This window comes from Calidris pugnax, unplaced genomic scaffold (genome assembly GCF_001431845.1).
Source record: "Calidris pugnax isolate Ruff unplaced genomic scaffold, ASM143184v1 scaffold28, whole genome shotgun sequence".
In the NCBI taxonomy this organism is placed as follows: domain Eukaryota; kingdom Metazoa; phylum Chordata; class Aves; order Charadriiformes; family Scolopacidae; genus Calidris; species Calidris pugnax.
In genome coordinates this window covers 7,604,295-7,630,210 of record NW_015090842.1, presented here as the reverse complement: position 1 = coordinate 7,630,210, position 25,916 = coordinate 7,604,295, and the positions used below count along the sequence as shown (strand labels likewise).

Here is a 25,916-nt window from a genome sequence, read left to right as displayed (position 1 = left end):
GGACAAGCATTACCCCATAAGACAACACTGAGTACAGAGGGAGATTAAAATTTCTGAAAAGATTAAAGCATCTCTATTGCACATCATGCTGTTGCCGTGGGTCTCCAAGATTTGCAGAGTCAGAAGAGCTAGAGGAACACAAAACTCTAACAACTGATGACTAAGCTCCCAAAGCATCCAGGAAACAGAGCAAGAGCAAGGAGGGATTAGGCATAGTATAAACTTGGCCATCAACCCTCTAGGGGATTTACATACAGCAAGATGGAATAACGAAAAGCAAAAGCCAGCCTTGCACAGGGAACTGCAGCAGGTGAAAATCCCAACCCCACAAACTTCCCGGTTGCTAAAAACCAAGGTACCACAAAAACAGTGCCCAGGGCAAACATTCCCATCGCACACGTACAATACGGATCGTGCTGTTTCATTCTCACAGCCATATATGGCAGGTTTGCCTTGTCCCCTATATATTTATCACTTTGGATGGCCTATCTCTTGGCAGTTCTCTGAGTTTTGAGTGCCAATTTGGTATTTTGCTTCTATATATGGGCAAGGGAGCAAGGGAACGCTGCATTTGGAAGATATGCTGTGAATTCGCCCTAGTATGCAGTGGGAAATCTGTAAATCTAAAATTGGCTTGTAAAATCAAACGGTCCTGAAGCAATTTGCAACACTCTCCACTGGGAGACATCCTAAACGATGTTCTTTTCAAGGCATTTCTGGCTGTTTCCAGGACTTGCTGTGCTGCTGCTTGCTTAGAGCTTTGACGAACAAGCTTTTTATTGCCTTACCCCAAACCTCCCCCTATCATGCTGTTGGATTACAGCCCTCTCGAATCTCAGGCTGGGCTTTGCTTTGATGAATTGATCTCAGAGCTTTTGGAAGATGAGACATTAAAAGATGAAAAGCTTTCTCCTCAAATTCAGAAGTATGACTGCTGTATGGACAATTCAACATTTTTCCATGGTGCCCCTTGGGATGCTCTGGGAGCATTTCCTGGTGAGGTGGACCCTGAGGCATATACCATAAAACGACAATACTACTTTAGAGTGGGCCATTAGCAATAGTCTGTGACTATGAGTTTAATCACCCATAATTTCCTCATTAGTGTGAACGGTTTAATCATTAAGTTCCTATCTCCTGAGAGCTGAGCCACCCAGGTTGGTTTGCTCTGGTGATACACGCCTGCCTCGTTACACAGGTGATCTATCCTCCTTCAACTAATTGCTGCTCAATTGGGGATAAAAGACTTTATCTCGAGAGCAAAACACTGTTTTCTCTCCTAGCTCGACAACACTCCTGAGCAGGGATGGGGACAGGTTTCCCTTGCAGTGTGTGTCACACCAGGAGCCAGTCAGAGTGAAAAATGACAGCGTCTTGTGAAATTTAAAATCCCTTTTACAGTCTTGATAAAAACCCCTGGGTGTTCACACAGCTCCAGGGCCACCCCTGAACTGGTCCTGTCCACAACAGCAGAAAAGCTGAGTTTTATTTCCTAGGCACAATCATGTGTTCATAGAATTTTTTTAGGTTTTTTCCCCCCAATGTGCTACCAGGGAAAAGAGGTGACAAATTTTCTGTTCCCCACTACTGATTTCAGCACTGGAAGGATGATGGATACATTTCCCCCACACACTGCTTCCATCTGCAAACCCTGCGATTTGGGCATGAACTTTTACTATTGCATATTTTCTTGCATTTTGGCCATTTGCCCCAAATTTTAAGGCTCCTCCATGTCACTGTTCTACAGTCTTACTAATTTCACCATGAACAATTTCCTGCACTGCTTTTTAAGGCAAAGGCCACCAATATCTCTTTGTGCTTTAAGCCACCAGGAGTACCCAGGAGATAATCTTACAAATATGCAATCCAAGATAATTTTTTTACGATGAGTAAAAAAAACCCTATCAGAGTGTATTTAAAGTTGGTAAAAATTCCTTAATTCAAACTAAGTTAGTGGTGCCTATACTGCCTGGATAAAAATCAGTGTTATCTCATAAAAATTGCCAATTCGTCATGTCACAGCTTCGTTCTTCATGGTTAAGCAAATTTTCACGTGCCTTCCTGGAACCATGTAGATATGAACACTATCTAGGGCCAAAAGGACAGTAAATCAGGTCCAGCTACATGGATTAGCCAAGCATTTTTGTCATTGCAGCTTGGATTATTGACTCCTTACCTGCCAGAGCATTTAGCAAATGGAATTTTTAGAGGAGGTGCTAAAAGGCCAGAGGGCCCCTTGCAGGGAGTACAGATTTGAAACAGGACAAGATGCTTCATTTTCTTTTCGATAACTTATTTAAGAAGACAGAGTTGGGGCAGAAGTCCCCTCAGGGCCATGACTCCAGAAATTAGGCCAGAGAGCCCTCCCAGAAGACTAGCACTTGTCTCATCCAGCTTATTGCCTGCTTTAATTATTCTTTGGCTGTGGGCTCGGGTTAAATCACAGCATCCCCTCCTGGAGAGCATCCCGCACAGCCCGTGCTCCCTGGGAAAAGGCTTTGCCCAAACTCTCCCTGCACAGCGTGTGTGTTGCTCTTGTCAGCTTTCCAGGCAGAGCATTTCTCAGCATCAGGACCTCTCTCTCCCTTTGCAGCATGTTCCACAACCACCTCAGCCTCCTTTTTCCCAGCTGGTTTTACCTGCTTTACTACCAATCTCACACTCTCGTAAAAACCTAAATGCTTTCCTTATTACACCCACATCACGCTATTAGTACAGCAGTCCAGAAACAGGTTCACCAAACCCTCTAGGAAGTGGCCAAATACTTTTTTTCCCCTCTTTTATTTTTCTCCCAAATCACAGTTTATGAAACAATACCCAGGGGGTACGGTAGGAAATGGAGCTCGCGATTCATTAAAGGACACTAATCCTTTTGCGTCAGTACAAACCGGGAAACAATGCCAGCCCGGGATGCTGGTCCTCACCTAATACCCTTGTAATCACAGACCCTGTTCAGGGGTGATCTAAGGTAGTTTTGTCCTCAGTGAAAGAGAGAAAACTATTTCCCATTTCCTGCAGCTGGGAGCATGCAGAGAGGCAGGTACCGCGGGGTTGCAGGTGCCCGATGAATTTGCATGTCAGCTACCCCAGGATAACCTGTTTGTGCAGCTCTACCTTTAAAAAAATAGTTCCCAAGAAAATAAAAAAAAAATTGGTTGGCTTTTTTTTTTTCAATTGCTTTCAAAATTGCTTGCCCCGAATCATTGTATGATTTCTGCAGGAGGTTCTTTTCTCAGGAGTCTGAAATGTTTCATGCTGACCCCAAGCTGGGGGTCACAATCTGCCAACTCCTTTCCCCAGGCTTTCAAAAAGCACGTTCCTGCAGGCTACGCACCAGCCAGGGGGCTGGCATTTTCTAAACACGATCTCCAGCAGAAAAAAGAGAAAAAGAAAAAAAAAAACAAGAAGCACCCACAAATGGAAATGTGTTGAAACCCAGTTTTTAGAGGCCTAATATTAAGAGATTTTTGAAAAAAATGACTCTTTCCCTAGTTTAAGCATCAAGTCTGTGCTCATCTCTGTGAGCAGGGTTTAAAAAAACAAACTAATAAAACCAACTTGCTTGCTCTCTTTCCACTTCTTTGCTCTGCCTCCTGACTTCTCAAAAATGCTGCTCAGCTCCCAGAAAGAAGAGGACAGGGGAGAGGGAAAAAGGTCTATTTTTGCCAACTATATAGTGTGATATAATAAAAGCCCTTTGGTGCTCATCTGTAGATCCCAAATCACTTTACAAAGGTGGAGAAGTGCTACCATGGTTTGCCATCCATAGCCCCAGTGACACAGGGGAGGCTAAATGACCTGCCCAAGTCCATCAGAATAAATCAGTGTCGGATTGTGGAAGGGCTTGCCAAGCCCATTGACATCCAACTTCAGGTCATAGCTGTTGGTGCCACTTCTTCCTTCACACCCCAGCTCTGCCATAGAGACATTGTGGCACACAGGGTGACCAGGGAGAGGAGCATACTCACATCTGCATAAACGTTGGTGCCAAACACCGGTGCCCAGTACGATGGCTCGTCTTTACAGTGGGCTGGACAATAAATCCTAGAAAACAATTTATTCATATTTATTCTCTATATCAAGGCTCAACAGGAAAGCAAGCTGCATTCTTGGGAGATTTCAAGTGCCTGCATCTGGTCTGCAGGTGGCAACAGTGAATTTAATTATTTGCTCCCCTCAGATGACATTTGGTAGTTACTGCAGAACTGCAAAGAGAGGGGTTTAGGCTGGTAAAAGGGGGGGGATTGGGCTTTTATGACATTTTCAAAGAGCAGTACCCATGTTTTTACACAATGGTATGCATGTAATCATTTGCACATGTTTGTACCCCCCTGCCCTGCCACCACTTACACCTGCACAACGGAGCTTTCTAGAACGAACTTCTTCCATGTTTTAAGGTGGAAAGGAAAACCACATCCAAAAATCAGCAATTGCAGGGGAATCAAGGCAGAGTGTGAAGCTGCACGCTCATACCTGGGGGTGTGCTGAAACAGGATTGTGTGGCCTGACCTATACATCACTGAGAGGGTCTGAAAGCTTAACGTCAATTTTCTATCGTGATGCCAAGAAAAGCAAAGGAAAGATGCCATTCCCAACCCCTCCCTCCAGTTCATCTGGTAAAATTAGCTCAACCCCCCCCCAGCCCTCAGATCTGGGGACCTCAGCACCCCAGCATCCTCCATCTGAGTGCAGAGGCTTTTAACATGAGCAGGCTGGGGCTGGTGGCACGGAGTTACCTTGGGCAATGGGTTGCCGGCTTTTTGAACTGGCACAGCTCAGCTACTGTAGTATAGCAATCCAGCGTCTGTGCTGAGGAAATAAATACAGAAAGGCAAATTACTAGACCTAATAGCATAGGCAGCTGCAGAAAACACAAGCCACAGTCACACAACACGTCTGGTGAGACCCATGTCCACCCGAGGGCACCAGGAGGAAAGCTCTTCACTCCTTTGCCGGCAGGACGCACCCAGGAGAGGGGTGACCAACTCTCCAGCAGAAATCCTGCTGCCATATTACTATGTGGCCTTAAAAAGGTCACAGCTTTCAAAAGAGAAAAGCAGCTGATCCACAAGACGGTGTATTTTTGCTACAGCTCCAGATGTGGAGTCCAAAGAACCTGACACCATTAGTTTTCCATGAAAGCGGCTCAAGGGGATCTAATAAAAATGATAATTATATGGAGGAGGAGGAACTATTCAAAGACGTTAAGAAAATGGGAATCATTTAAACAGTAGAACTCCACAGTACTTATTTATGTGCTCATCATAAATATGACTCACTGTTATAAACTAATTTTATATGTATTATATGTTTCATTATACTATTGCACTATTATATTAGGTATTTTTCCTTTTATATATACAGTGTTCACACAGGACTGAGGCTTTCTTACAAGGATGGCTCATGTTCCACCACTTTATTATCAGCACCTTGCAACACTGCAGCTGATGTTTGGACCCGACTGTGATCCATCAGCAGGAGCTGCTGCTGGAAACAGCTCATTTTCACTTTTTTCTGTACCTTCCTCTTAGATCCCCAGAGAAAGTTGAGGTGGTTGATGGTGGAATTGCCTACTGCTGGAAACAGCTCATTTTCACTTTTTTCTGTACCTTCCTCTTAGATCCCCAGAGAAAGTTGAGATGGTTGATGGTGGAATTGCCTATAGTGGGTAGTGGATCACCAATCTAGGGTTTAGTTGTGGTACTGAACCATTTGACATGGCCACTTAAAGTGAAAAAGAGCACTGTGAGGAATGATGCTTTCAAGTATCACATAAAACTCTAGCAACAATGGGTTCTCCTCAACTTTTAAAACTTACTTGTGACTTTGGAGACCATGAATGCATTTGAAGGCTTACTTTTCCTGCAAAACAAGCAAAGAAAAAGATTCATTAAAAATAAGCGTGCTAGAATTATTTGAATCACAGTCTATCTGTGAGCAATGAAGATGACCAAACATCTGCCTACATTTAAAGCAAATTAAAAAAAAAAAAACAAAAACATTTTAGTGAAGGTGATACCTGAAAGATTCCACACCATTCCTGGTAGACTTCACAAAAGCTGGCATCCTTCCCTTCCTCGTGATATCAACCAGCCCTCCTTTATTGTCCAGGATACCGTAATGAATTGCAGCACGGCATATGCTTGATGACTGACAAGAGCAAAAATACAAACAGTATGTGAAATAAATCTCATTCACAGAGCAACGTTGACCAACCACTGTGCAAAAAATGAAGAAGAAATGAAACAACCACCAAAGCGCCAAATGGAAAATAAGCTGAGTACAGCTCTTTGGAATCTGGTTGTTAAATCTCACTCTCCCAACACAGCCTTATTCTTTTATTATTGTTATTACTATTTTAAGCACTGCCTGATTGAATGGCAAGCTTTTTTTTAAGTAACAAACCCATACATTTAGATACGATTTAGAAGAAAAGCAGCATTGGAAATTAACAACCAGTATGAAATATTTCCAGTTCCCAACAAAATATTCAAACCCAAAATACTTCTGCAGAAACCACTCAGAGGAGGCGGCTGTCTGCAATCACAGGAGTTGCAGGGCACAGATGTATCATGGGCGATGCAGTCATGCACCAACAGTGAGAATGGGGAAAGCAAACAGACTTTTACACAAAAAACCTTTTCATCTTCAACATTTCTTCACTCCAAAAGTAGCTTTGATGGGGAAATGGTGCCATGCTTCATTTATAAATTGTCTTGTTAATTAAAGACCCAGCAAATCAGCCCAAAATATTATTTAGTCACAACATTTAACAGTGTTTTTGATCTAACGTTTCTGTTCATCATGACAGCTGCCCACACTAAAGAAGAGATGTTTGTAAGAGCTGTCTATTGCTCCCCATCCCTCACTTTCCATGGGTTTCATCGTACATTAAGGGCATTCATGATAAAATCACGTCTGGAATCATTTTGCCTTTCCAGACTGCTTCTTTTTTTCATCACTAAGATGAAGAAAATACAGATAATCTTTATTAGCACCCTTTTACAGCACCCCAACTGGAGAATGCAAAAAGCCAAATTACACTAGAATTGTTGGCATTTCCCATTTCTGTTATTACCGCTACCTCCCCACAAATTACATCTATGAGCTATTAAAAGGTACTTACACTCTCATAATAAAATGTTCCAAAGATCTTTCCTTTACTGTACAAGCAGCCAGCTGGGCACAAATACCTAGTAAAGATATATATCTTTGAGGGTGGCAAAAAAACAATTCAAGAAAAACAGACTTTGACTGTATTTCACTTAATAGTCATTCCATTCATTTCACGTAAGTCTTCCATTTAAAAACAAGGTTGCAAAATAGCTACTTTTTAAAACAGTTTCTCCACCCTCCTTAAAAGCCCGACCAATATTTAGATTCTGTGGATTTGGTTTTTCTCCAAGTGATAAACTGTCCCGTTCCTTGCAGAAACCTTAACCAGAAGTTCTTGACTGGCTGGGATGGGACAAGCCATGAATTATTGGTCTGGCGTAGACAGCAGTGGAATGCATGAAAAAGGCTCCAAAAAGACTCTGCCAAAATTTATTAAACGATTTTGGACACCTGAAACTGTGGGTCATCATGGCTGAGTAAAATAAACTGAGTCATCGTATTGCTAGGTTTGGCTGAAGGCTTTATATTAAGAGAAATGAAGGCTTTTTTGTGTTTTTTTTTTAAAAAGAGATCTACCTAGGTAGTCACAAAAAATACATAGTATAGCCTATCCTATGTTTGCAAAAACTGGACAATTTTTAGGCCATTTTTTTCCCCCACAGCACTCCAAGAGGTATCGATAAAATGCTACCTGTTGCATGTTGAGCCTCTGCATTTGTCTCTCATCTTGGTTTCACAGGTAATGACTTGCGCTGAGGAGAAAAAAATAAAATAAATAAATATTTTAAAAAGGAAAGAGTCTGCCACAGCCTGCTCTCAAGCCACGGAGGTGAGCAACCACCATGCATATTTCCTGGAGGTCTTTGGTGCAGCGAGATTAAATCTTATCACAGACCCACCAGCCTGGAGCAGTTCGTGTTTCTTTAGCCATTCACCTGAGACAGGTGTCTTTGGAAATATTAGCAAGGAAGAAACATCTGACAGCTGAAGGCTTTGATTTACAGCCTGAGGTCTGCAGCCAGAGCTCTCATTCTCCAGTTAATTACAGACTCTCAAGATGCTGGTAGATAAACTTGAAAAGGATGTGTTGGCTTGCCTCGCCTTGTTTTCTCAATAAGTCTCTTTTAATTAACAGCGATTAGAAAGCAACTGAGGAAGTACTACCAGCTCCACAAATAACTTCAGAAATCTTCCCAAGCAAGAAATAAAAAGGAAACAAATTATTAAAAGGAAAAAAAAAAAAAAAGGCTGCAAAGGGAGTAACTGTGGAGCGCAGAGTATTTTAAATGGGAAATAAAACCAGGATTTACTCAATTGATTACTCATCAGGGGACCTTCGGTTCATTGATACTTCCTTGAGATGGCTTAAAATAACAAATAACTCCTGCAGATTGATGTGCAGAAGGCACGAGTGGCTCTTGAAAGCTTTGCTCCCTGCTTCTGGCAGGCTGCTGCTATAATTAACAGTGAGTTTTCACACAGATTACCTCCCATCCTCCCAGGAGCTGAAAGAGAAAGAGGTTGCCTTACTCATGTAGGATTCCGGGATGACTTTCTTGGGCTTGCTGGGTTTGCTGGGTTTGCTTTCTGGAGGGTAGAACCACACTGGGGTTTGCTCTGCCACCTGTGAAATCTCCACTTCATTGGTCTCCTCTGTCTCAGCGATGACTGGATCTTCGTAACGGTAATCTTGGGAGAAGAGGGGGTTGAAAAATAATCACAGCGTGTTCACACTGACGAGGAACTCAGGCAGGTTCATACATTGAGGGAGGCTATTTGGTTTGACAAGGAGCTGCTTTTAAATAACTGGAAACTCAAAAATGAGCATTAAAGGTAGTGCAGGGCTATTGCCAGGGCAGATGCAGCACCAGGAGGGGAGATCTGCTCCTCTCCCACCCCTCTGCACACAAAGAGGCACCTTACATAAAGGTTTGAACTGATCCCCATGAATTTGTAAAAAAGAATGGTGATATTTCTTCTTTTTCCCATACAGTTGTTTCTCTCTGGAGGGAAAAACAACTTTTCTGAAGATCACACAAAAAGAGGACCCTAGTGTTTGGGAAGGTGGGTGAAACCTTCTCTCCTCCCACCTGGGTTTGCTTCTCCAAACCACCCCATGAGCACAGTTTCAGCCGATCGTCCTGTTAAAGCACAGGTCCTGCTACATCAAGTTTATCCCTCACTTCACCCTTCGAAGGAGAACAAGCTGCCTGCTGTTGCAGCTGGGCAGAGGGATTTTGGAAAGGGTGCCAGCAAAATTCATTCCACTTGGCTGGTCCTACCCGCAACCCTGTGCCGCTCTCATCCTTGGCAATGAGGAGAGGAACAGCGCAAACACGAGGATGATGGATGGTGGCTCCAAGAGGGCTTTCTACCACGGGGGCATCCCCTCCCCTCTCCCCGCTGCAGCCCACCTGCACCCTGGGGACCTCCCCTGGACCCACAGCCCCGGGGCTAAAGATGATAAATGTGATGTTGCAAGCAAAACAAGCCTCTGCTTTGGGCAAGTCTCCAGGGAACCTGCCCGTTTCCAAGAGCTCAGTTCTCTGTGAAGCAAAATGCACAGGAGGAAGAAAATGCCCTCAATGTGTGACCCCAAAAAATCCTGTGTGCTGGGAGGACAGCACTGCTTCACTGGGGGCTTCGGCGTTAATAGTTTTCACTCTATTGCCCTCTGTTCTGGGAAAACTCCACAGGTCAGGAAGAACCATCCACGATCCCCTCCTCTCCTCCAAGAGACACGAATCGCTCTATTCATCGTGCAGCCGTGAAAACCAAGGTGGGGAGAGAGGGAAACGCTCAGTCCCTGGCCCCCGAAGGAACGGGGCTGGTGGCCAAGCTCTGCCCACCCACGTCGCCTCTGGTAAGCGCCGGAGAACATTCCCTTCCCAAAACAAACCCCACGAGGACGGGATGGCTCCTGCCCACAGCCTGCCGAGCGCTCTACATCCCGCTGGAGCTCCCCAGCCAAACCCCTGGAAGCTCAGAGCAGCTTCCCCCATCCCAGCGCTCCCTCTCCTTTCTTTCACCAGGGGAAACACACTGAATCCCAGCTCCAGATTTTAAGCACTTCAGAGCTTTCTGGTTTCAGAAACATCCACCGATTTACCATGTGCTGCCATGTCAAAATATGAAGGATGGCTAATGAAAAGGCGCATAAAGCTGTGGCTGCTTCTAATTAATAGTTTCTCCAGAAAAGTCTGCTCCAGCCTTTTCCCCCCACCCAGGAGGGTTCCCCAAGACCCCACCACGTACCTTTGTAGCAGAGGTTGTTCTGGCAGCCTCCTCCGTAGCTCGGTGGGCACTCGGAGCAGGGGCGGCCAGTCTTGTAGGGGGCTTCTCCGATCCAGTTGCCCCTACGAGCACAGGAGCAACACGCACCCGTCAGGCACCCAAATACCCATCCAAACCCCCAAGACCACCTGGCACTAAGGGAGTGGGGGAAATGGGTGTTTCTGCTGTGCCCATCCTCGGGTAGGAGGCTGTAAATAGGGAAAAGATGACTTGTCCCCACTTTTTCCATCCCCCTGCTGTCTGTCATCCTCCAGCAATAGCTCAGTGGCTGCCTGCCTGCTGCCTCCATCTGCCCAAATCCCCTTCATCTCTCTTGTTCATCAGAGCCACAAGTCTCCCCAACATTTTCTGCAGCACCCCCAGGCAGCTGCATGGGCCAGGCTGGAGCATAGCTCTTACTGCTCCGTTTTTCCATCTGGAACCATTTCCAAACTGAAAAAAACTACCAGAAATACATGGACCCTCACGCCAGATCATCTGGGAACCAGAGCAGCACTTCAGGCTCACCCAACCCGGCCATCCTCAAGGCCCCATTTTTGCCTCTGAAGCTGCAGAAACATCAACCTGGCCCAGAGCAGGACGCAAAGACTAAACAACAGCCCAAGAAAGCCTTGTAAGGAAAATGTTCCTCCTCATTTCACCTCCAAAATGACGTTTTTAGGGGTTTACTTAAATAAATTGTCTGCAATATCACTTTTACATTAAACTCCAATATAAATACTGCGATCTTATGTAAACAGAAGTAAATCAATGGATTACTGGACTTTCCTCAAGAAATTACCCAGAATAGAAGCCCTTTCTGGCTCTCTGTCCCACAAACTCTAGGGGCTGAGAAGTTGAAGGAGCCAGAGTTCAGCCCTTGGGTTATTGCTCTTTCGGCTGTCTCCACCTATAAGGCTAGATGAGGACAATGCGCACTGATGCCAGAGAGAAAAGATTAAGTAGAAACTGCAGAAATAGAGTGTTTTTCCATCCAGCAGCCCTGAATGGATGACGTGCAACTAGCCCAGCCTGCTGCAGGAGCTCCACAGGAGATGGTGTGATCCCACACGAGGAGCAGGTCATTAAATCCCACCGAATCACAAGCATAACGTGCTCATCAACTAACGTGTGGAGAGGGGCTTTGACAACCCCCCCCATAGGGCTGTGCCTGGATCACGCCATGAGCTGCCAGCTCTGTACTCACATCTTATTTCCAGAAGTCAGATGCTCTCCAAGCCACTTCATTTGAATACAGTGATTTCCCTGTTTCATTTTGCTGCTAAGATTTAAATTGCCAAGGGCTTGGAGTGAGAATAATTCTCCTTTAGCCATTAAAGCAGAAAATACTAATTGCCATTGCCAGGGAGGAAATTCTCCTGGATGCAGTAGTCAAGAAATGTGATTTTCATTTCAAAATTTAATCAAACCAACAAGTTAACTGCATCAGTCAGCATGTAGGTATTTCACTTTCTTTTTTTTTTAATCCACAGGGAGCTCATAGGGTCTGGGATCTATCTCCTCACAGTGGGCCTCCAGGTTGCTTTGGTTCCACCAGCAGCGGCGTGTTTAAACCAGCAGATTTACAGGAGGAAGCGATGGAAATGTGTCGGGATAGGGGCTGGGTAGAGAGGCTGCTGCTGGAGCGGTGTTAATCACCACCCCATCCCCTCCCACCCTCCGAGCAGAGGCAGTGAGTGAGCCTCCCTCCGCAGCAGCCCACGCCAGCTCCGTCCTGGCCATCTCCTGCTCCTCCTTCCCATGGCAGGAACATCAAAGCTCCAGCCTGGCCCCGGCCCCTCATTCAGTTTTCCAGGCAGAGCCTTGAACCAGCCCCGCGCTGCTGTCTAAAGAGAAAATTTAAAGCCACAACCAGCGGTCTAGACTGCCTGAAATCTCTTCCCCAGATCCAGGGCTGGTTCAGGAACACGCCAGTTTTAGGGAAGCTGGCTGGAGCCCAGCTCGTGGGCCTTACTTGGGCGAGTAGTTGCAGACCAGGTAGACGGCGTTCTTCCAGATTTCTCCCCAGACATTCATCTGTTTGCAGACGTTCACGGCACAGCCGATCCTGTTCGTCGTGGCCCAGACTATCTGTGGGGACAACACAGGAATTGGAAATGAGCAAAGCCCCCCCTGCTGCAGGCACAAGTCGCAGTGACGACGGGGACATGGTGGGGGGATGCAGAGGGTATCAGTACAAAAGCCCTTCGCCTCCTTTACCTGGGTGTAGTGCGTGCACATGGAGCCAGTGCATCTGTCCGGGCACCACGGGTTGCACTCGTGAGGATATGGGTACGTGTAGTCTTTAACTTCATCATACCAAGACTGGACGTGGAAAGCTGGAGAGCGATACCTGAAGGAGCAAAGAGAGTTTAAACCACAAAGTCCTGAGTAGAAGTTTCCAAACAATTACCTGTAGCCTCCTGCCGTACTGCAAGTTCAGATTTTTTAATATAACTTCTGTTAATTCTTACATAAAACTTTCTTAAAGCAAGTTCCATTCACTGAGAAGGAGTTGCTTGAAGAACCCGGTAATATGGTCTAGTAATCAGGAGAAAAAAATCTCATTGAAAATGTTAGAGATTATTTTTTCCCTCAGATTCACAACCCGGTCTGACTTTCTGTATTATTTATAGCTTTGACATGCTCTTCAAGTGCCGCTGACCTGAAATGTCCTCCTGACTTTTCCACACAACTACAAAAAACTTCTAGTTTGGCGGAAAGTTGTATTTTTAAAGTAAACAGAAGTTAGGGTTTGCCAAACATCTCAAACCGAAAGCCATCGTGTACCTATTTTACCACCAGGCAACGTGCTAAATCTGGAAGTCCCCTCGCAGTTCACACTGTAAGACCTTTGAAAGAGAGTGGGCTTTTTCACACTCAGATCAGCACCAAGACCTTGTGCAGAATAGTTGGTGCCCTACACGTGTACCCCACTTTTTATTGCAGCAATTTCCCCCTGCATCAAGCCCCCCATACACTGCGTGTCCTGTAGACAGTGAGCAGAGCAATCTGCACACTCCCAATCAAAGCAGAGCAGTGCTTCAAACCCACCACTTTTTACTGCTTTCAACAGCTCACATGAAGCACGCGGCCAGAAATACAAGTGATATCATTACCAACTGCAGTTTGTTCTTTCATCCAGCTCTTCATTAAAAATCATTCATTAGAAGCATTTCAAAAACATTAATCTCATGATGTCATTAAGCGAATACTTTCCGAATCCTATTTTACAGGAGAGGAAATTGAGGCAATCAAGTTATGGCCCGTACCTGAAAAACTGAGATAAATCTGATTTCTTTTTCCTCTCGGTGACTGCAAAGGGAGCAAGATTGGATCTACCTCCATCAGTAACCTATGGCCATCTTGAATGCTTGTAGGAGAGCCAAGAACAGCCCAATCTTTTGACTTTGTTTCCAATGGATTAACCACTCTCCTTTCCAATCATTATTTAATTCTGCCAACAAAAACGGGGCAGATTTTTACATCAGGCCAGTTTCACACCAGCAAATTTCCATTGCTTTCAACCAAGTCCTACCTGATTTACAGCAAGCATAACTGCATTTCCACCCATTAGGGCTCCTGAGCACATACAAAATGTTTGCAGTACAGACCAGACTTAACCTATAACAGGCTTAATAATAGGGTCTTAACAATAAACAAATTTCACTGTGAGATTGAGAGGCAAATCCAGCTGGAAGCCTTAACATCAGCTTCCCTAGCTGGATTAACAACTCTAGGTTAAAAACCTTCCCCAGGAAGTTGTATAAAAAATTCTGCAAAGTGGTTTCAGTAAAGAGAAATTTGGAGCTGGGTAAATATTTATGGGAAATGCAGCAAGAGATAATTAAGTTCTGAACCAGCAGCTGAGTCCAGACATTGTTCCTGAGAAACCTCAGCTTTCAGCTGGTTCTCAGCATGGTGCTATAAACCCCCCCCAAACCAGCAGATTTAGGAGCAAGGGTTATGGCTTTTGTAGCTGTTCTCCTTAAGGGGTAGGAGTGACCCTAAGCAAGTTACAGCTGCGTTACCCAGAAATATGGATAAATGGAGTAACTCACATCAATGTTGGTTTGCTGGGAACAGTCAGCTGAAGGTGACTGCAGATGTTATCACTATAACCATTTCACTGAAGCAACAGCAATTAATGATCCTCAGCTTTTCTCCCGTCTCCCCAGTGCTCTACTAAGCATCAATAAGGCAACCCTTTCCAACTGGGTCTAAAGGAAAGTCCATAAATTGCTCTTTGCAATGACCCTGTAGCACCCTAGCTCTTACCTGCCCCAGTGAACTGCCAAGTTCTGTCCAATTGACCTGATGAGGTCACTCGGTCCATGGTCCCACTTGCACTCCTGAGCCCAAGCATGGGCTGATCTTTCCAGCTCGTCATCCCAGGTCTTCAGGACATGGGGAGAGAAAAGAACAGGTCAATTCATAATCTCAAATTTATTAGATTAAGAGACATAACCAACAGTAGTTCACGGAAAAAGACTAAATTACAGCACACCCCCTGGTGTGTGGCCTATCCTTGTGAAGCCAGCACATTTTAATGATGTGCCCTGACTTAAGTTTCTCAAGATGTGCCCTTGCCATGGAAATGCAGGACACTGAAGGGTCTATTATTTTTCTTGCTTGACACCATGCTTCTTATGACATACTTTGCATAGATCTGCAGAAGGCACACCTGGGAAGACCTCAAGAACCCATCCACACCTATTTCTGAGATCTGCAAGACTTCTATAATGCAGTCAGTGCTCTGATGTAGCTGCAGCATGATTTTCCAACCATTGTCCTCAATATCAGGACATTTCCTGGCTTTCCTATCAAGGGGGATCCGAACACAGTGAATGTGCTCCCTTCACTTCCATCATAGCTGGAGATTCTCAGCCAAACTTCTTAAGCAAGGGGTATGGATCTGAGTCTCCTTTTCCCACCTCCTCTTCTCCTTCCAGAATAACTGCTGAGTCCACCGATGGATCCAGTCACACTTGACAGGGGTGGCAAAGCACCAGAGCTGTTAGGCTAATATCACTCTCCCTGAAACAGCCACCAGGTTAGAAGTGACAAATCCCATTTACGTTCCCACTGAGGGAAGGACACTGGTGTGAGATCATCCAGCTGTAAGCCAAACAAGAGCTCAAACACGATACAAAGGCAAATAGGAAAGCAGTCCTCATTGGCTCTACTGCCCATGAGTGTATTTGTTTTAAAGGCCAGACTCGCTGGACCCAGTAGACAGTGCCCTGAATTCATTCTGTAATTCCTGACAGCTGGTCTATTCAGAACAGTCCTTAGAGGATAATTCATTGGGATTAAAATATTACCACACATTCCTACAAATAAAACCAAAGGGAAGGGAGGTCTTGTAACGTGTCTCCAGCCCATTCACGTGCCAGTGTGAGATTATGTGCTCTTTGGTCATTTGCTGTCACAACCAGCTGATCCAAGTCCTGTCCTCTCCAGAAGAAAAGCAGCTCCTGATCTCAAACATATCAAAGGACCCATCAGAGACCATTTGGAGGATTGGGGGGTATTACCACACATTCCTACAAATAAAACCAAAGGGAAGGGAGGTCTTGTAACGTGTCTCCAGCCCATTCACGTGCCAGTGTGAGATTGTGTCCTCTTTGGACATTTGCTGTCACAAGCAGCTGGTCCAAGCCCTGTCCTCTCCAGAAGAAAAGCAGCTCCTGATCTCAAACATATCAAAGGACCCATCAGAGACCATTTGGAGGATTGGGGGGCATTCAGGCTCTCAAACATATTTAAAAAATATCAAATGCTCATTCCGAGTAAGTATCTGAACGCAGTCTCAGGCAGTAATAACTGGGATGGGGAGGGACCACATATCCCTGGCTAAGATGACAGGAAAATGTAGTCTCTTGGAACTTGGTGTGTCTACTCTATCTTTGTAAGGCAAACATGAGCTCATCTAACTGAGCGAACAGCCCAGACCTCCGAGAACAGCTTATCATTAAGCATGCTCAGCAACCCAAATTCCAACAATATCCCAGAGCTGCTCTGAGCTCATTAGCTTGGCTTTGAACTGCCCAGTGGCCAAGAAAATTCATGTCAGTCTGCAAAACCCCGTGCGGACACAGCTCTGACAGAGGGAATCAAACCATTTTCCGTTTCATTCCTCCAGCTCCTTGAAGGTGTATGGGATCTGACCCACCACGCACACGTTTCCAAACCTCTGTTCAAGCAGACTACTGCAATTGTGCCTAGACACACAGCTTTTTGTGGTCTCCCACTTTCTGCACCAGGCAATGACCGGCCACAATCCGTCTTCCCATCCAACACACAAGCCACAGAATCTCTCCCAAGACGTTAACTGCTGCTAGTACTTCAGACTTTCTAGCAGAGCATTATTCCCTGCAGCCTCAAAGGCAGAGACGTTCCAGATCTCCTAATTTAATGCAGAGACGCTATGAGCAATAGGCCATTAAATGGAAATTGATGTGAACATATGCATTACATCTTCCTTTGATGCCTACGGATAAAATAAATGAACTTGGACAAAAGATACTCAACAGGCAATTGGGAATAGCTACGTCTTTGCATGGCTTTGTGCTTGATGAGTAGAGAAGCTCCTTTCTGTGAGCATCAGATTACAAAGCCATCCCATTTAAATTAGAGTAGTTATTTGCCTCTTGCTTCTCAGACGTGAATGCGGTCTGGAGGCTGGAATTATTTCAGAGCAATAAACATATCAAAAAAAAAATAGATTTCAGACTTTCCCAGCTACACTTCAAGAATTCTTTATGCCAATATTCAAAGCAGTATCTAGGAAGACTACTGAAGCCAGAGGGGCAGTGCATGTCTATGCTCAGTTTCCTTCTCAAGCAGACTGAGAACCCCTTGGGCATGTGCAATTCCAAGCGGTTTAGCACACGGACTCTCTTTTTTTACTCATACAAATTTGTAGGTTTAGATTCAATAAGAATATACTCCACAAAAAGTCCATTTACTCAGCCGAACTAGTTCCTAAACCTAACCCCAGACACCCAAGCTGTAGTGACCGGGTTACTCCCTCATTTTTATCTCCAGCTTGGACTTTTTGCAATACTGCCAATTCACTTTTAAAAGCGGCATGAGAGCAGCAGAAGCCTGGATATGCTTTGCTAACCCAGAACACAGAAATACCAGCCCATCCTGACAAGGATAGTCGCCACCCTACGCTTTAGCGAGGACAGATACCTTACATGTGAAAACAAACTATTTCCCTTCCAGCAATCTGTACTGAGAACAATTTCGTTTTCTCCAGCTGTCTTTGAGGCCTCTGCAAGAGGAAAGATTTCTGCCTTTCATCACTGCTGAAAGCCATCTGACTAAGCCATCTTAAAGGTCAAGATGTCTTAGGAACTATTATGTCCTTTTTACTCTGGCTTCATTTACGAGGAGTTTGTTTTGGTCTTGGCACCCGTCCACAGCTCTGACTGCTGTTATAAAGTCCAAACACACAAGGAAAGCGCCAATCAAAGCTGTTATAGGGTTAAGACAATTCTGTATTTGACCAGTTTCTTCAGGGAAATGTACCCTGCTCGCTCGTTCTCCCATTAACACTGAATACCTGTGTTAGCTTTGAATTAATTATACAAACCCAGCAGCAAAACTGTTTCTTTCTTCATTTCTTCACTCCACTTTACCTTTATGCCATATGTCTATCCTCCTTTTGATCTCTGGATAAGTCATGGGACTCACTGTGTTATGGCTTTCTTATTAACAGCCTCCGCCGACTAAAGTTCATCCTGTAGTAGATTAACATGTCCCTTTCCTGGAATACATTAACTCCCCTTCCCACTTTAGATCACTTAAATATGTCAGACATGGAGCTGGGAGAAAGGACTTTCACAAGGCAGCTTTTGGAGTTGGATGGGCAAGAACAAGTTCTACCTACTTATCTACAAATTAGCACCACACGTCGCCTGTGACGCTCCACACTGGCACCAAAGGAAAAGAGAAAAGTTTATCTACAGTACTAAAGACAGACCATCCTCTTAAACGGGGCCAAATGAGAAATGTCCTATGCAGAACAAAGGATTAAAGTGAAATTCACATTCAGAATATACACAGCATTTCCAAGTAATATTGGGTAAACACCAATACATGAAAGACTGATTATAGCCTTTCCAAGCAGCACCATCTTATACTCAGCTTCTTTCTTCACAGCATATAAGGCCCTTTCATTTACCCTCGATCACCCATAAAAACCACTAGAAAAGCACACTGAGCAAAGGCAAACATAAAAGTGTAACCACGCTGCAAGCGCAAACAGCCCTCGGCCAGCGGACAGTCCGCAACGGCCGCCCTCTCAGATCCTCAAAGCCAACCAAAACACGTTTGGCCTTCTCATGCTTTGTGTTTACTTTCTGGAAATTAATCAAGTCACCTCTCCTCTGGCAGTACCTTGCCTGCAGGATAACGTGAGAGCCTGCTGAGAACCAGAGATACAAAGCACTGGTTCTTAGAAAGGCGTGCGATTTCGGACAAAAGTGGGATGGAAGAGGAGCGGTGTGAATGCTCGTGGGGGACCAGCTGATGGACCTCACTGTCCTCAGCCCTCCCTTCTCTTTTGCTTTTCCCCAGAGTCACAAAAGGCAGGATTTTCCATTTGCAGCACTCATGTCAGCACAGCTGGCAAACAATTTTATATTACACTTGGTGTACTATTTCTTTTACCCTTTTAAACACTGTCTTAACAAATCATTAATCGTTTAATCTGTCAGCAGGAGAGCACAGTTGAAGTCAGGCTAGTTTTGCTCATAACTATATTTGCACATTGGGAAAAAAGCACCAAAAAAAAAAAAAAATTATTTACCTACATCATTTTCTGGCCCAGCAATATTTTGGTGGCATGTCAAAAATAGCTCAAAGTAGGGTCTCTGGCATCAGGTTAAGAAAAACTATTCATCTGAATTGTTGATGGTAAAGGCATATTTAATGCTCATACTTTTATGTTCTCCCTCTGAAGTGGGAGAATACATTGACCAAACTTTTATTTTGGTTTCCTGAACTATGAAAAGCCAATAGCACTGACCCGTCTATCCATGAACTCCCAGTTTTTGCAGCTAATTCTAGGGACTGAATTTCTTTGCAGATGGAGCCACATTCCTCAAGTCTTGTTTCTCGAAGGTGCTGAGCAGCTTCCCAGCAGCATCGGGGATGCTTGGCTCACATCATTGATAATTTCTGGTGATCAACATATGACAAAAGGGCAGAAACTACTCCAGCACTGGGCAGTAGCTGATGGTGACCTAAAGACCATCAGAGGTTTCCCTGAGCTGGTTGTGCCATTCCAAAACACGAGTCACAACGGTCTGAAAGCTTTCACAGGGAGAACGTGGGTTAAACACCAGGGAAAATTTGATGCTTTTATGACATTAAGGTAATGGAAGAACCTGCTGAGGCAGGCAGTGGAATTGCCATCACTGGAGATGCATCCAGGGCTGGGTCAGACACTAGTTTATGAATAATGGAACCAGTTCTGAAACTATTGAGCGAATGGACTCAATGACCCATTAGTGGTCCTTTCCAACCAAAACAGTCCGATGATCTAAAGTATCATTCCCTCTGGAATGAAACTGCTCCAGGAAACCTCTTGAGAAAAACTTAGAGGAAATTTGCTACACCTCCTGCACTCTAAGGAAAATTGAAATAAAAGTTGGGGTTTTTAAAAAAAAGTAATAATAAAGTTAAGTATCAAGAGGTAGACTCACCATGTATTCCATATTAGAGGCCGCTGGGTACACTTGACCTCTCAGTTTATTGTGGAGCATCAATATCTCTTGTCTGTCTGAGAATAAAATGGCTCTCTTGGATCTGGAGTGAGTGTCCCCATCCTGATATTTACTCAAAATGCTCTCCAGGTGACTCGAGTTGGGCAGGATAAAGCTTTCGGCTGCCTTCGTCAGGAGCAGTACACATCCAAGAGGAAGGATCCAAGGCAGAGTGGGATTCATGTCTCCTCCTCTACTGCCAGCAGACTCAGAGACGAAGAAGATTGTAGATTCTCTTGCAGGGACTCCTGTGGCTCAGCGTGGTTCTGGATTTTGGGGAGAAACAGGCAGTCAGAGCAGTGCCAAAGAAGCTCTCAGTGCATATGTCCCCCAACGATGAAGCCACACAGCCCAGATTTTTGCTTGGAAAAGAGTGGTTCTTGCAGTCTATGTAAATTATCATTCACCCTAATGACAGGGAGACCTGAACATCACTGTGAGTGATGGGAACTCAGTTTATTACACTGGGGAAATCCCCTGACGTAGCGCTGGGAGCGAGCATCAGCCAGGCAGCACCTGGGCATGGCAGCAGATGCCTTCTCCACCAAGCGTGCCAGGGGTGCAGGTGGCACCCAGCGATGCCCAGCAGCTCCGAATAATCCCAGCTCCATCCCTTCCAAGGCGGGAAGGGGAGACATTTGAAGCCGTTCGCCCAAAGAGCAGCTGTTAAAGCGGAGAAGGGATATGAATAAAAGGGAAAGTAAAATTCCCAGCAAGCCAGATGGCAGAGGTCAGGCACCAGCAGGAGCTATTTCGGAGGCCCCCTCTCTGCCGACAGACTCCAGCAGAGCAGCTGCCAGACTCCGTGAAAGTGGCTGTTTATGCGAAATGTCACCGTAACGTCGAACAACCGAAATCCCTGCTGGCGGATGACGCACCGGGGTGTTCGCGCTGACGCATCGCTCTACGGCCAGCGGGAACGCGGCCAGCCATGTGAGTTATGGCAGATTTGGAGAGGAGCCGGAGCACCCGGCCTCCCCCGGCCAGAAGATTAGGTGTTCCCATGCACGCTCGGTAGCTGTCAGCACCAAGGGCTCGGGAAGATGGTCTCAATTTGGTCATTGCCAGGTTTGAACAGCTTTATTTAATCCCTCATCCCCTCCCTTGCTTCACGGTGTTCACCCTCCACCTGCCATTTCCATACTCTTCCTCCCTTAAAATCATACAGTCATATGGGGTTGGAAGGGACCTCTGGAGATCATCTAGTCCAACCCCCCTGCCAGAGCAGGTCTACCTACAGCAGGTTGCACAGGAACTTGTCCAGGCAGGTTTTGAATGTTTCCAAAGAAAGAGGCTCCTCCACCTCTCTGGGCAGCTTGTTCCAGGGCTCTACCACTCTCACAGTAAAGAAGTTCCTCCTCACGTTTAGGTGGAACTTCTTATAATCAGCTTTGTGCCCATTTCCTCTTATCCTGTCACTGGGCACCACTGAAAAAAGACCAGCCCCGCCCTCATGGCACCCTCCTTTTAAGTATTTGTAAGCATTGATTAGATGCCCTCTAAGTATTCTCTTCTCAAAACTAAAAAGACCCAAGTCCCTCAGCCTCTACTCGTAGGAGAGATGCCCCAGACCCTTAATCATCTTTGTGGCCCTTTGCTGTACCCTCTCCAGCACATTGCTGGCTCATGGTCATCCTGTTGTCCACCAGGACTCCCAGGTCTTTCTCCTCAGAGCTGCTCTCCAGCAGGTCAGCCCCAACCTGTCCTGGTGCAGGGGGTTATTTCTCCCCAGGTGCAGCACCCTGCACTTGCTCTTGTTAAATTTCATTAGGTTTCTCTCTGCCCAACTCTCCAGCCCGTCCAGGTCTCGCTGGATGGTGGCACAGCCTTCTGGGGTGTCAGCCACCCCTCCTAGTTTTGTGTCATCAGCAAACTTGCTGAGGGGACATTCCATCCCTTCGTCCAGGTCATTGATGAATATATTGAAAAGGACTGGACCTAGTACTGACCCCTGGGGAACACCACTTGTTACAGACTTCCAGCTGGATTCTGTGCCCCTTATCACAACTCTCTGAGCTCTGTCTTTCAGCCAGTTTTCAATCCACTTAACTGTCCATTCATCTAACCCACACTTCCTAAGCTTGGCTATGAGGATGCTGTGGGAGATGGTGTCGAAAGCCTTGCCTTCCTCTCCCTCTGGTCCCAACTTCTCCATCTAATGAGCCTTGTGCGTCTTGGCTGGTTTTATTTAGATCATGAGCCACTGAGGGAAAAAAATATGTGCTGCTGTAGGGCTCTGCAGCACCTACTGCTCTTTAGGTGGGATCTAAGAGCCACCAGAGCAGGGTCAATCCATCAGGGGGAATACACATCCGTACAGTCAGTGCAAGCACCTCAACTCTGTCTTTAGGGCTAAATTTTGGAATTAAGTTTCCCCATCCCTGTCTTCAACACTAGGTGAGGATCTGGTTTTGACAGCACTGAAAGCGTTCCTGCACAGCGTCAGGAAACAAACCCCAGATTAGCATGAATTATTTGAGAAGTTTCAGCCCAGCGACACGGTGTTTGGACACAATGAGACAGGACAAGCTGGAAACATCCAAGGCAGGGAAACGCCTTCCAACTCCCAGCTGGAAAAGCTACACTCGAGCACAAAGTCCCAAACCTCTGCTCCCCACAAGACCCACACAAGAGCAAGCCCCAGGTGCTTTGCACAGGTGGGGGCACCCCAAAAAGCTCTGAGAAAACCCCTGAAAATTTGTTGGCTGTCTACATAAAATCAATAAAGTCCCTGCTGGAGGTTTTTAGCTCGTACTGTATGAAGGCAGATGAAAACCAGCTGCCCTCAGTCTCTCTCCAGGCGGAGCATTGAGCCTCTGCCTGGGTGGAACGAGGAGGGAATGCAATTTGCTCAGTTTGGGTAACGGCTCCTCATTATTTCCTGCTCCTCAGAGCAAGTCGAACACACACGCCTTGTCCCCAGCTCCAGGCACACCTGAAAGACAGGACGTTCGGTGGCATCGGGACAAATATTGCTTTAACCTCATCCTCTTCTCAGCCCTGTTTGTTGGATTTGCTTCCCCCCCCCTACCCCAGCTAAGCAGGAGCCCAACTTTCTAACCCAGCTCCGGAGGGGTAGGGGAGGCAAAAGGAGCTGTTGCTTTTGTAGACTGTCTGACCCAAATTCAGGGAAACAATTCCTACTTTGAGGCACTTCCCTAAGAGTTTAAAAATAGGTGCTCTGCCACCGCCGTTTACAATGTGCCCATTTAGCACAAGCCATTTTAACTGCAGCCTCCCCTGTAGGTAGAGCGGGCAGGAACAGACAGCTAATACACGCTGCAGTGGTACCCCCTCATTTGGCCGGGTGCCCTCTGCTAAATAGGAGCCCGTATCCACCACCCCTTTAAGGCAAACACTGAACTTACAGAAAGGGCAGCTTGGGAAAAAAAAAAAAAAAAAAATCAGCTGTAACATCTGAAAGCCCAGAGGAGCTGCCCCACTCACGGCTCCGCCACGAAGCCAACGCGTCTGGTTTCGTGCCCTGGCCAAAACCTTGCAACAGATGGTACATTATTTCTCAGGATGTTCTTCCCTCCGTCCCATTTGCGAGCACCTCTCTAAAATTAGGTCACTTCAGCACTGCCTTCTTCTCCTCTTGGGGTGTGCAGGTCCCTTCCTCTGCTTTGGCTCGAGGCTGAGCATCCCAAGGAAGGATGAAGTGATCAGAGGGAGACAAGGAGCAAAGAGCTCCCTGGCCAGATTAATTGAAAGCAGCAGAAAGATGCTCACATTTCAGAAAGCTCTCATCGATTTCAGATGTCCAGCTGTTTGCCTCTCTCAATATCCATCCTCATGCCCAGGTGCAACGAAACACTGGGAGGTGTGTTAAATCTCAGCCAGCCCAAGTGCCCCACAGAGCTGGGGTGATGCCTCCAGGCTGCATCAGGAACCCCTCACTGGGGAGGATTGAAATCACACTGCCCTTGAGTCAGGATTTGACTTTATTCGGAGAAAATTATCAGCTGACAGTCAGCTGAGGAAGTCTCTGCTGTTGTTTTCAAGGGTTCAGGGGGAGCATCAGCACAGCCTCCCTTTAAACACATCAGGCCCTTGATACTGGTGCCAGGTAAACATCTGGGAGCCATCAGAAACGAGTGAGTCAGCAGAAACCGACTCCTCCGTATGCTGTAAAGCCTGTCCAAACTGGGGACAAAAGGGAGGCCTTCTTCTGGGGCCCGAGGAAGTTAAAAAGCAGCACTGGACTTTAGACAAAGATTATTTTTAGAAAGCTATTTCCCCGGTGACTGGATTGTGTCTGCGTTTCAAGAAAGCAGAAGAGTTGGGAGCATTTGAAGCCTGGCACGCAGTGCCGCCTGCTAAAGCCACGTGTGGGCTGACTCCTGTGCCTCCTTACGTCCTCGCTTCACCTCACTCCTTACAGCTATTGATACCCAACTGCCTCCCTCCTAAAGCGCAGGAGTGGGTCTCTACTTCTTGGTTATGGATGACATCTGCAGCTCAAACATCCCAGGACTTGTGGAGTTATACAAGAACAAGGCAGGAAGAATGCGAGAGTTACCAGGGGATACCAGACAAGCATCTACAAGAGTGAAGAAGAGGGGAATTATAGTCTTGGATCACTTTTTAAGCTGAGTTAGCCTGGGATCAGCTTTTAACCCGTGCAAAGAAATCCAGTGATAAAGCCACAACACACTTAACGCATGAAACACCAGGTCATCTCTTGACCCAAGATGCACACAGGTCACGCTTTGAGGAATTGCACTGGCTTCAAAAGAAAAGCAGGATGACAAGTTCCTTGCCACAGGGCATAACTTTGCACAGAAGACAATGTGCATTCAGCATCTTCGGGGCCACGGGCCAAAACATCTGGATCTTCCATTGCAATCCACTCCCACAGCACTGAAGTGGGTGAGTTTTTTCTGTGCAAAACCACACGGAAAACCCACTGGTAACAGACACAACATGTGGCGACGCTCTGAAATTCCTTTTAGACAGGGCTTTAGAGCAGAGTTGCACAAACACAGGCTTCCTGGAGCAGACTGGATGTGCCCACGGGTGGGCAGCTGTTAGAGACTGCTACAGCATCCCTTGGATAATGCCTGTTTGTGTAGAAATGCACTCCTGTACTTTTAAACTCCTCCCATTCATTCAAGACTATTGTTTATTAGCCTTGCATTAACCTCTGCAAAGCACACAGAAGGGACACTCAAGACAGTATTGTGCTATTTTCTACCGTGCAGGCAACTTTTTGGAGACGTTACTAAAATTGTGCCTAATTAAATAGAGAGACACTTCTTGCAGACCTCACCAAGCCCTCCCTTCCCCCCCGCAAACCACATTTCAGAAGCAGGGACTTAAAGCTTACACTTACCTTGCCGGGTTCTTCCAAGTCCCCAGGAAATTGTAGCTCCTCCAAGCCTGCTTGTGGAAAATAAATTATATATCTGAAATATTTAAACTAGGAGGAGGGGGGGGGGAAAATAAAAAAAGGATGAAATAAGCCTTCGGAGGTGCGAGGAATGCAAGGTCTCAGCTCAGCAGCTCGTACCAACTGCAGTCTCACAGAGCTCCCCAGTGGTATTTATGCTCTCCAGGCAAAAAGGAGAAGCCTGGATCATCCTGTTTGGCAACAGGCCTGGAGTAATAATCAAAAGACGGGGGAGGAAAAAAAAAAAAAAAAAAACAAAAAAAAGACAGTAAACCTTCAGTTGAAAAGTATTGTCAGACAAAAGGAATTACTTTAAAACTTGCCTACAAGCGTATAAGAAAGATTAAGCAAATTAA

The 25,916-nt window shown here is 45.8% G+C and overlaps 1 protein-coding gene across 1 annotated transcript in view; it reads right to left on the bottom strand.

Annotated features, from left to right (window-relative positions):
* CRISPLD2 (cysteine-rich secretory protein LCCL domain containing 2) overlaps positions 1-25,737 on the bottom strand; it is a 31,887-nt gene extending 6,150 nt beyond the window's left edge. Inside the window, exons 1-13 of the mRNA XM_014942511.1 lie at positions 25,504-25,737; positions 20,109-20,434; positions 14,668-14,786; positions 12,610-12,742; positions 12,365-12,480; positions 10,372-10,472; positions 8,647-8,805; positions 7,808-7,868; positions 7,127-7,193; positions 6,020-6,150; positions 5,819-5,862; positions 4,737-4,809; positions 3,969-4,044 (exon numbers count right to left, since the gene is read on the bottom strand). Of these exons, the coding sequence (XP_014797997.1) occupies positions 3,969-4,044; positions 4,737-4,809; positions 5,819-5,862; positions 6,020-6,150; positions 7,127-7,193; positions 7,808-7,868; positions 8,647-8,805; positions 10,372-10,472; positions 12,365-12,480; positions 12,610-12,742; positions 14,668-14,786; positions 20,109-20,351 (1,323 nt within the window). The 5' untranslated portion in view covers positions 20,352-20,434; positions 25,504-25,737. The remainder of the gene's footprint in view (positions 1-3,968; positions 4,045-4,736; positions 4,810-5,818; positions 5,863-6,019; positions 6,151-7,126; positions 7,194-7,807; positions 7,869-8,646; positions 8,806-10,371; positions 10,473-12,364; positions 12,481-12,609; positions 12,743-14,667; positions 14,787-20,108; positions 20,435-25,503) is intronic.
* Between the last annotated feature and the right edge of the window lie 179 nt (positions 25,738-25,916).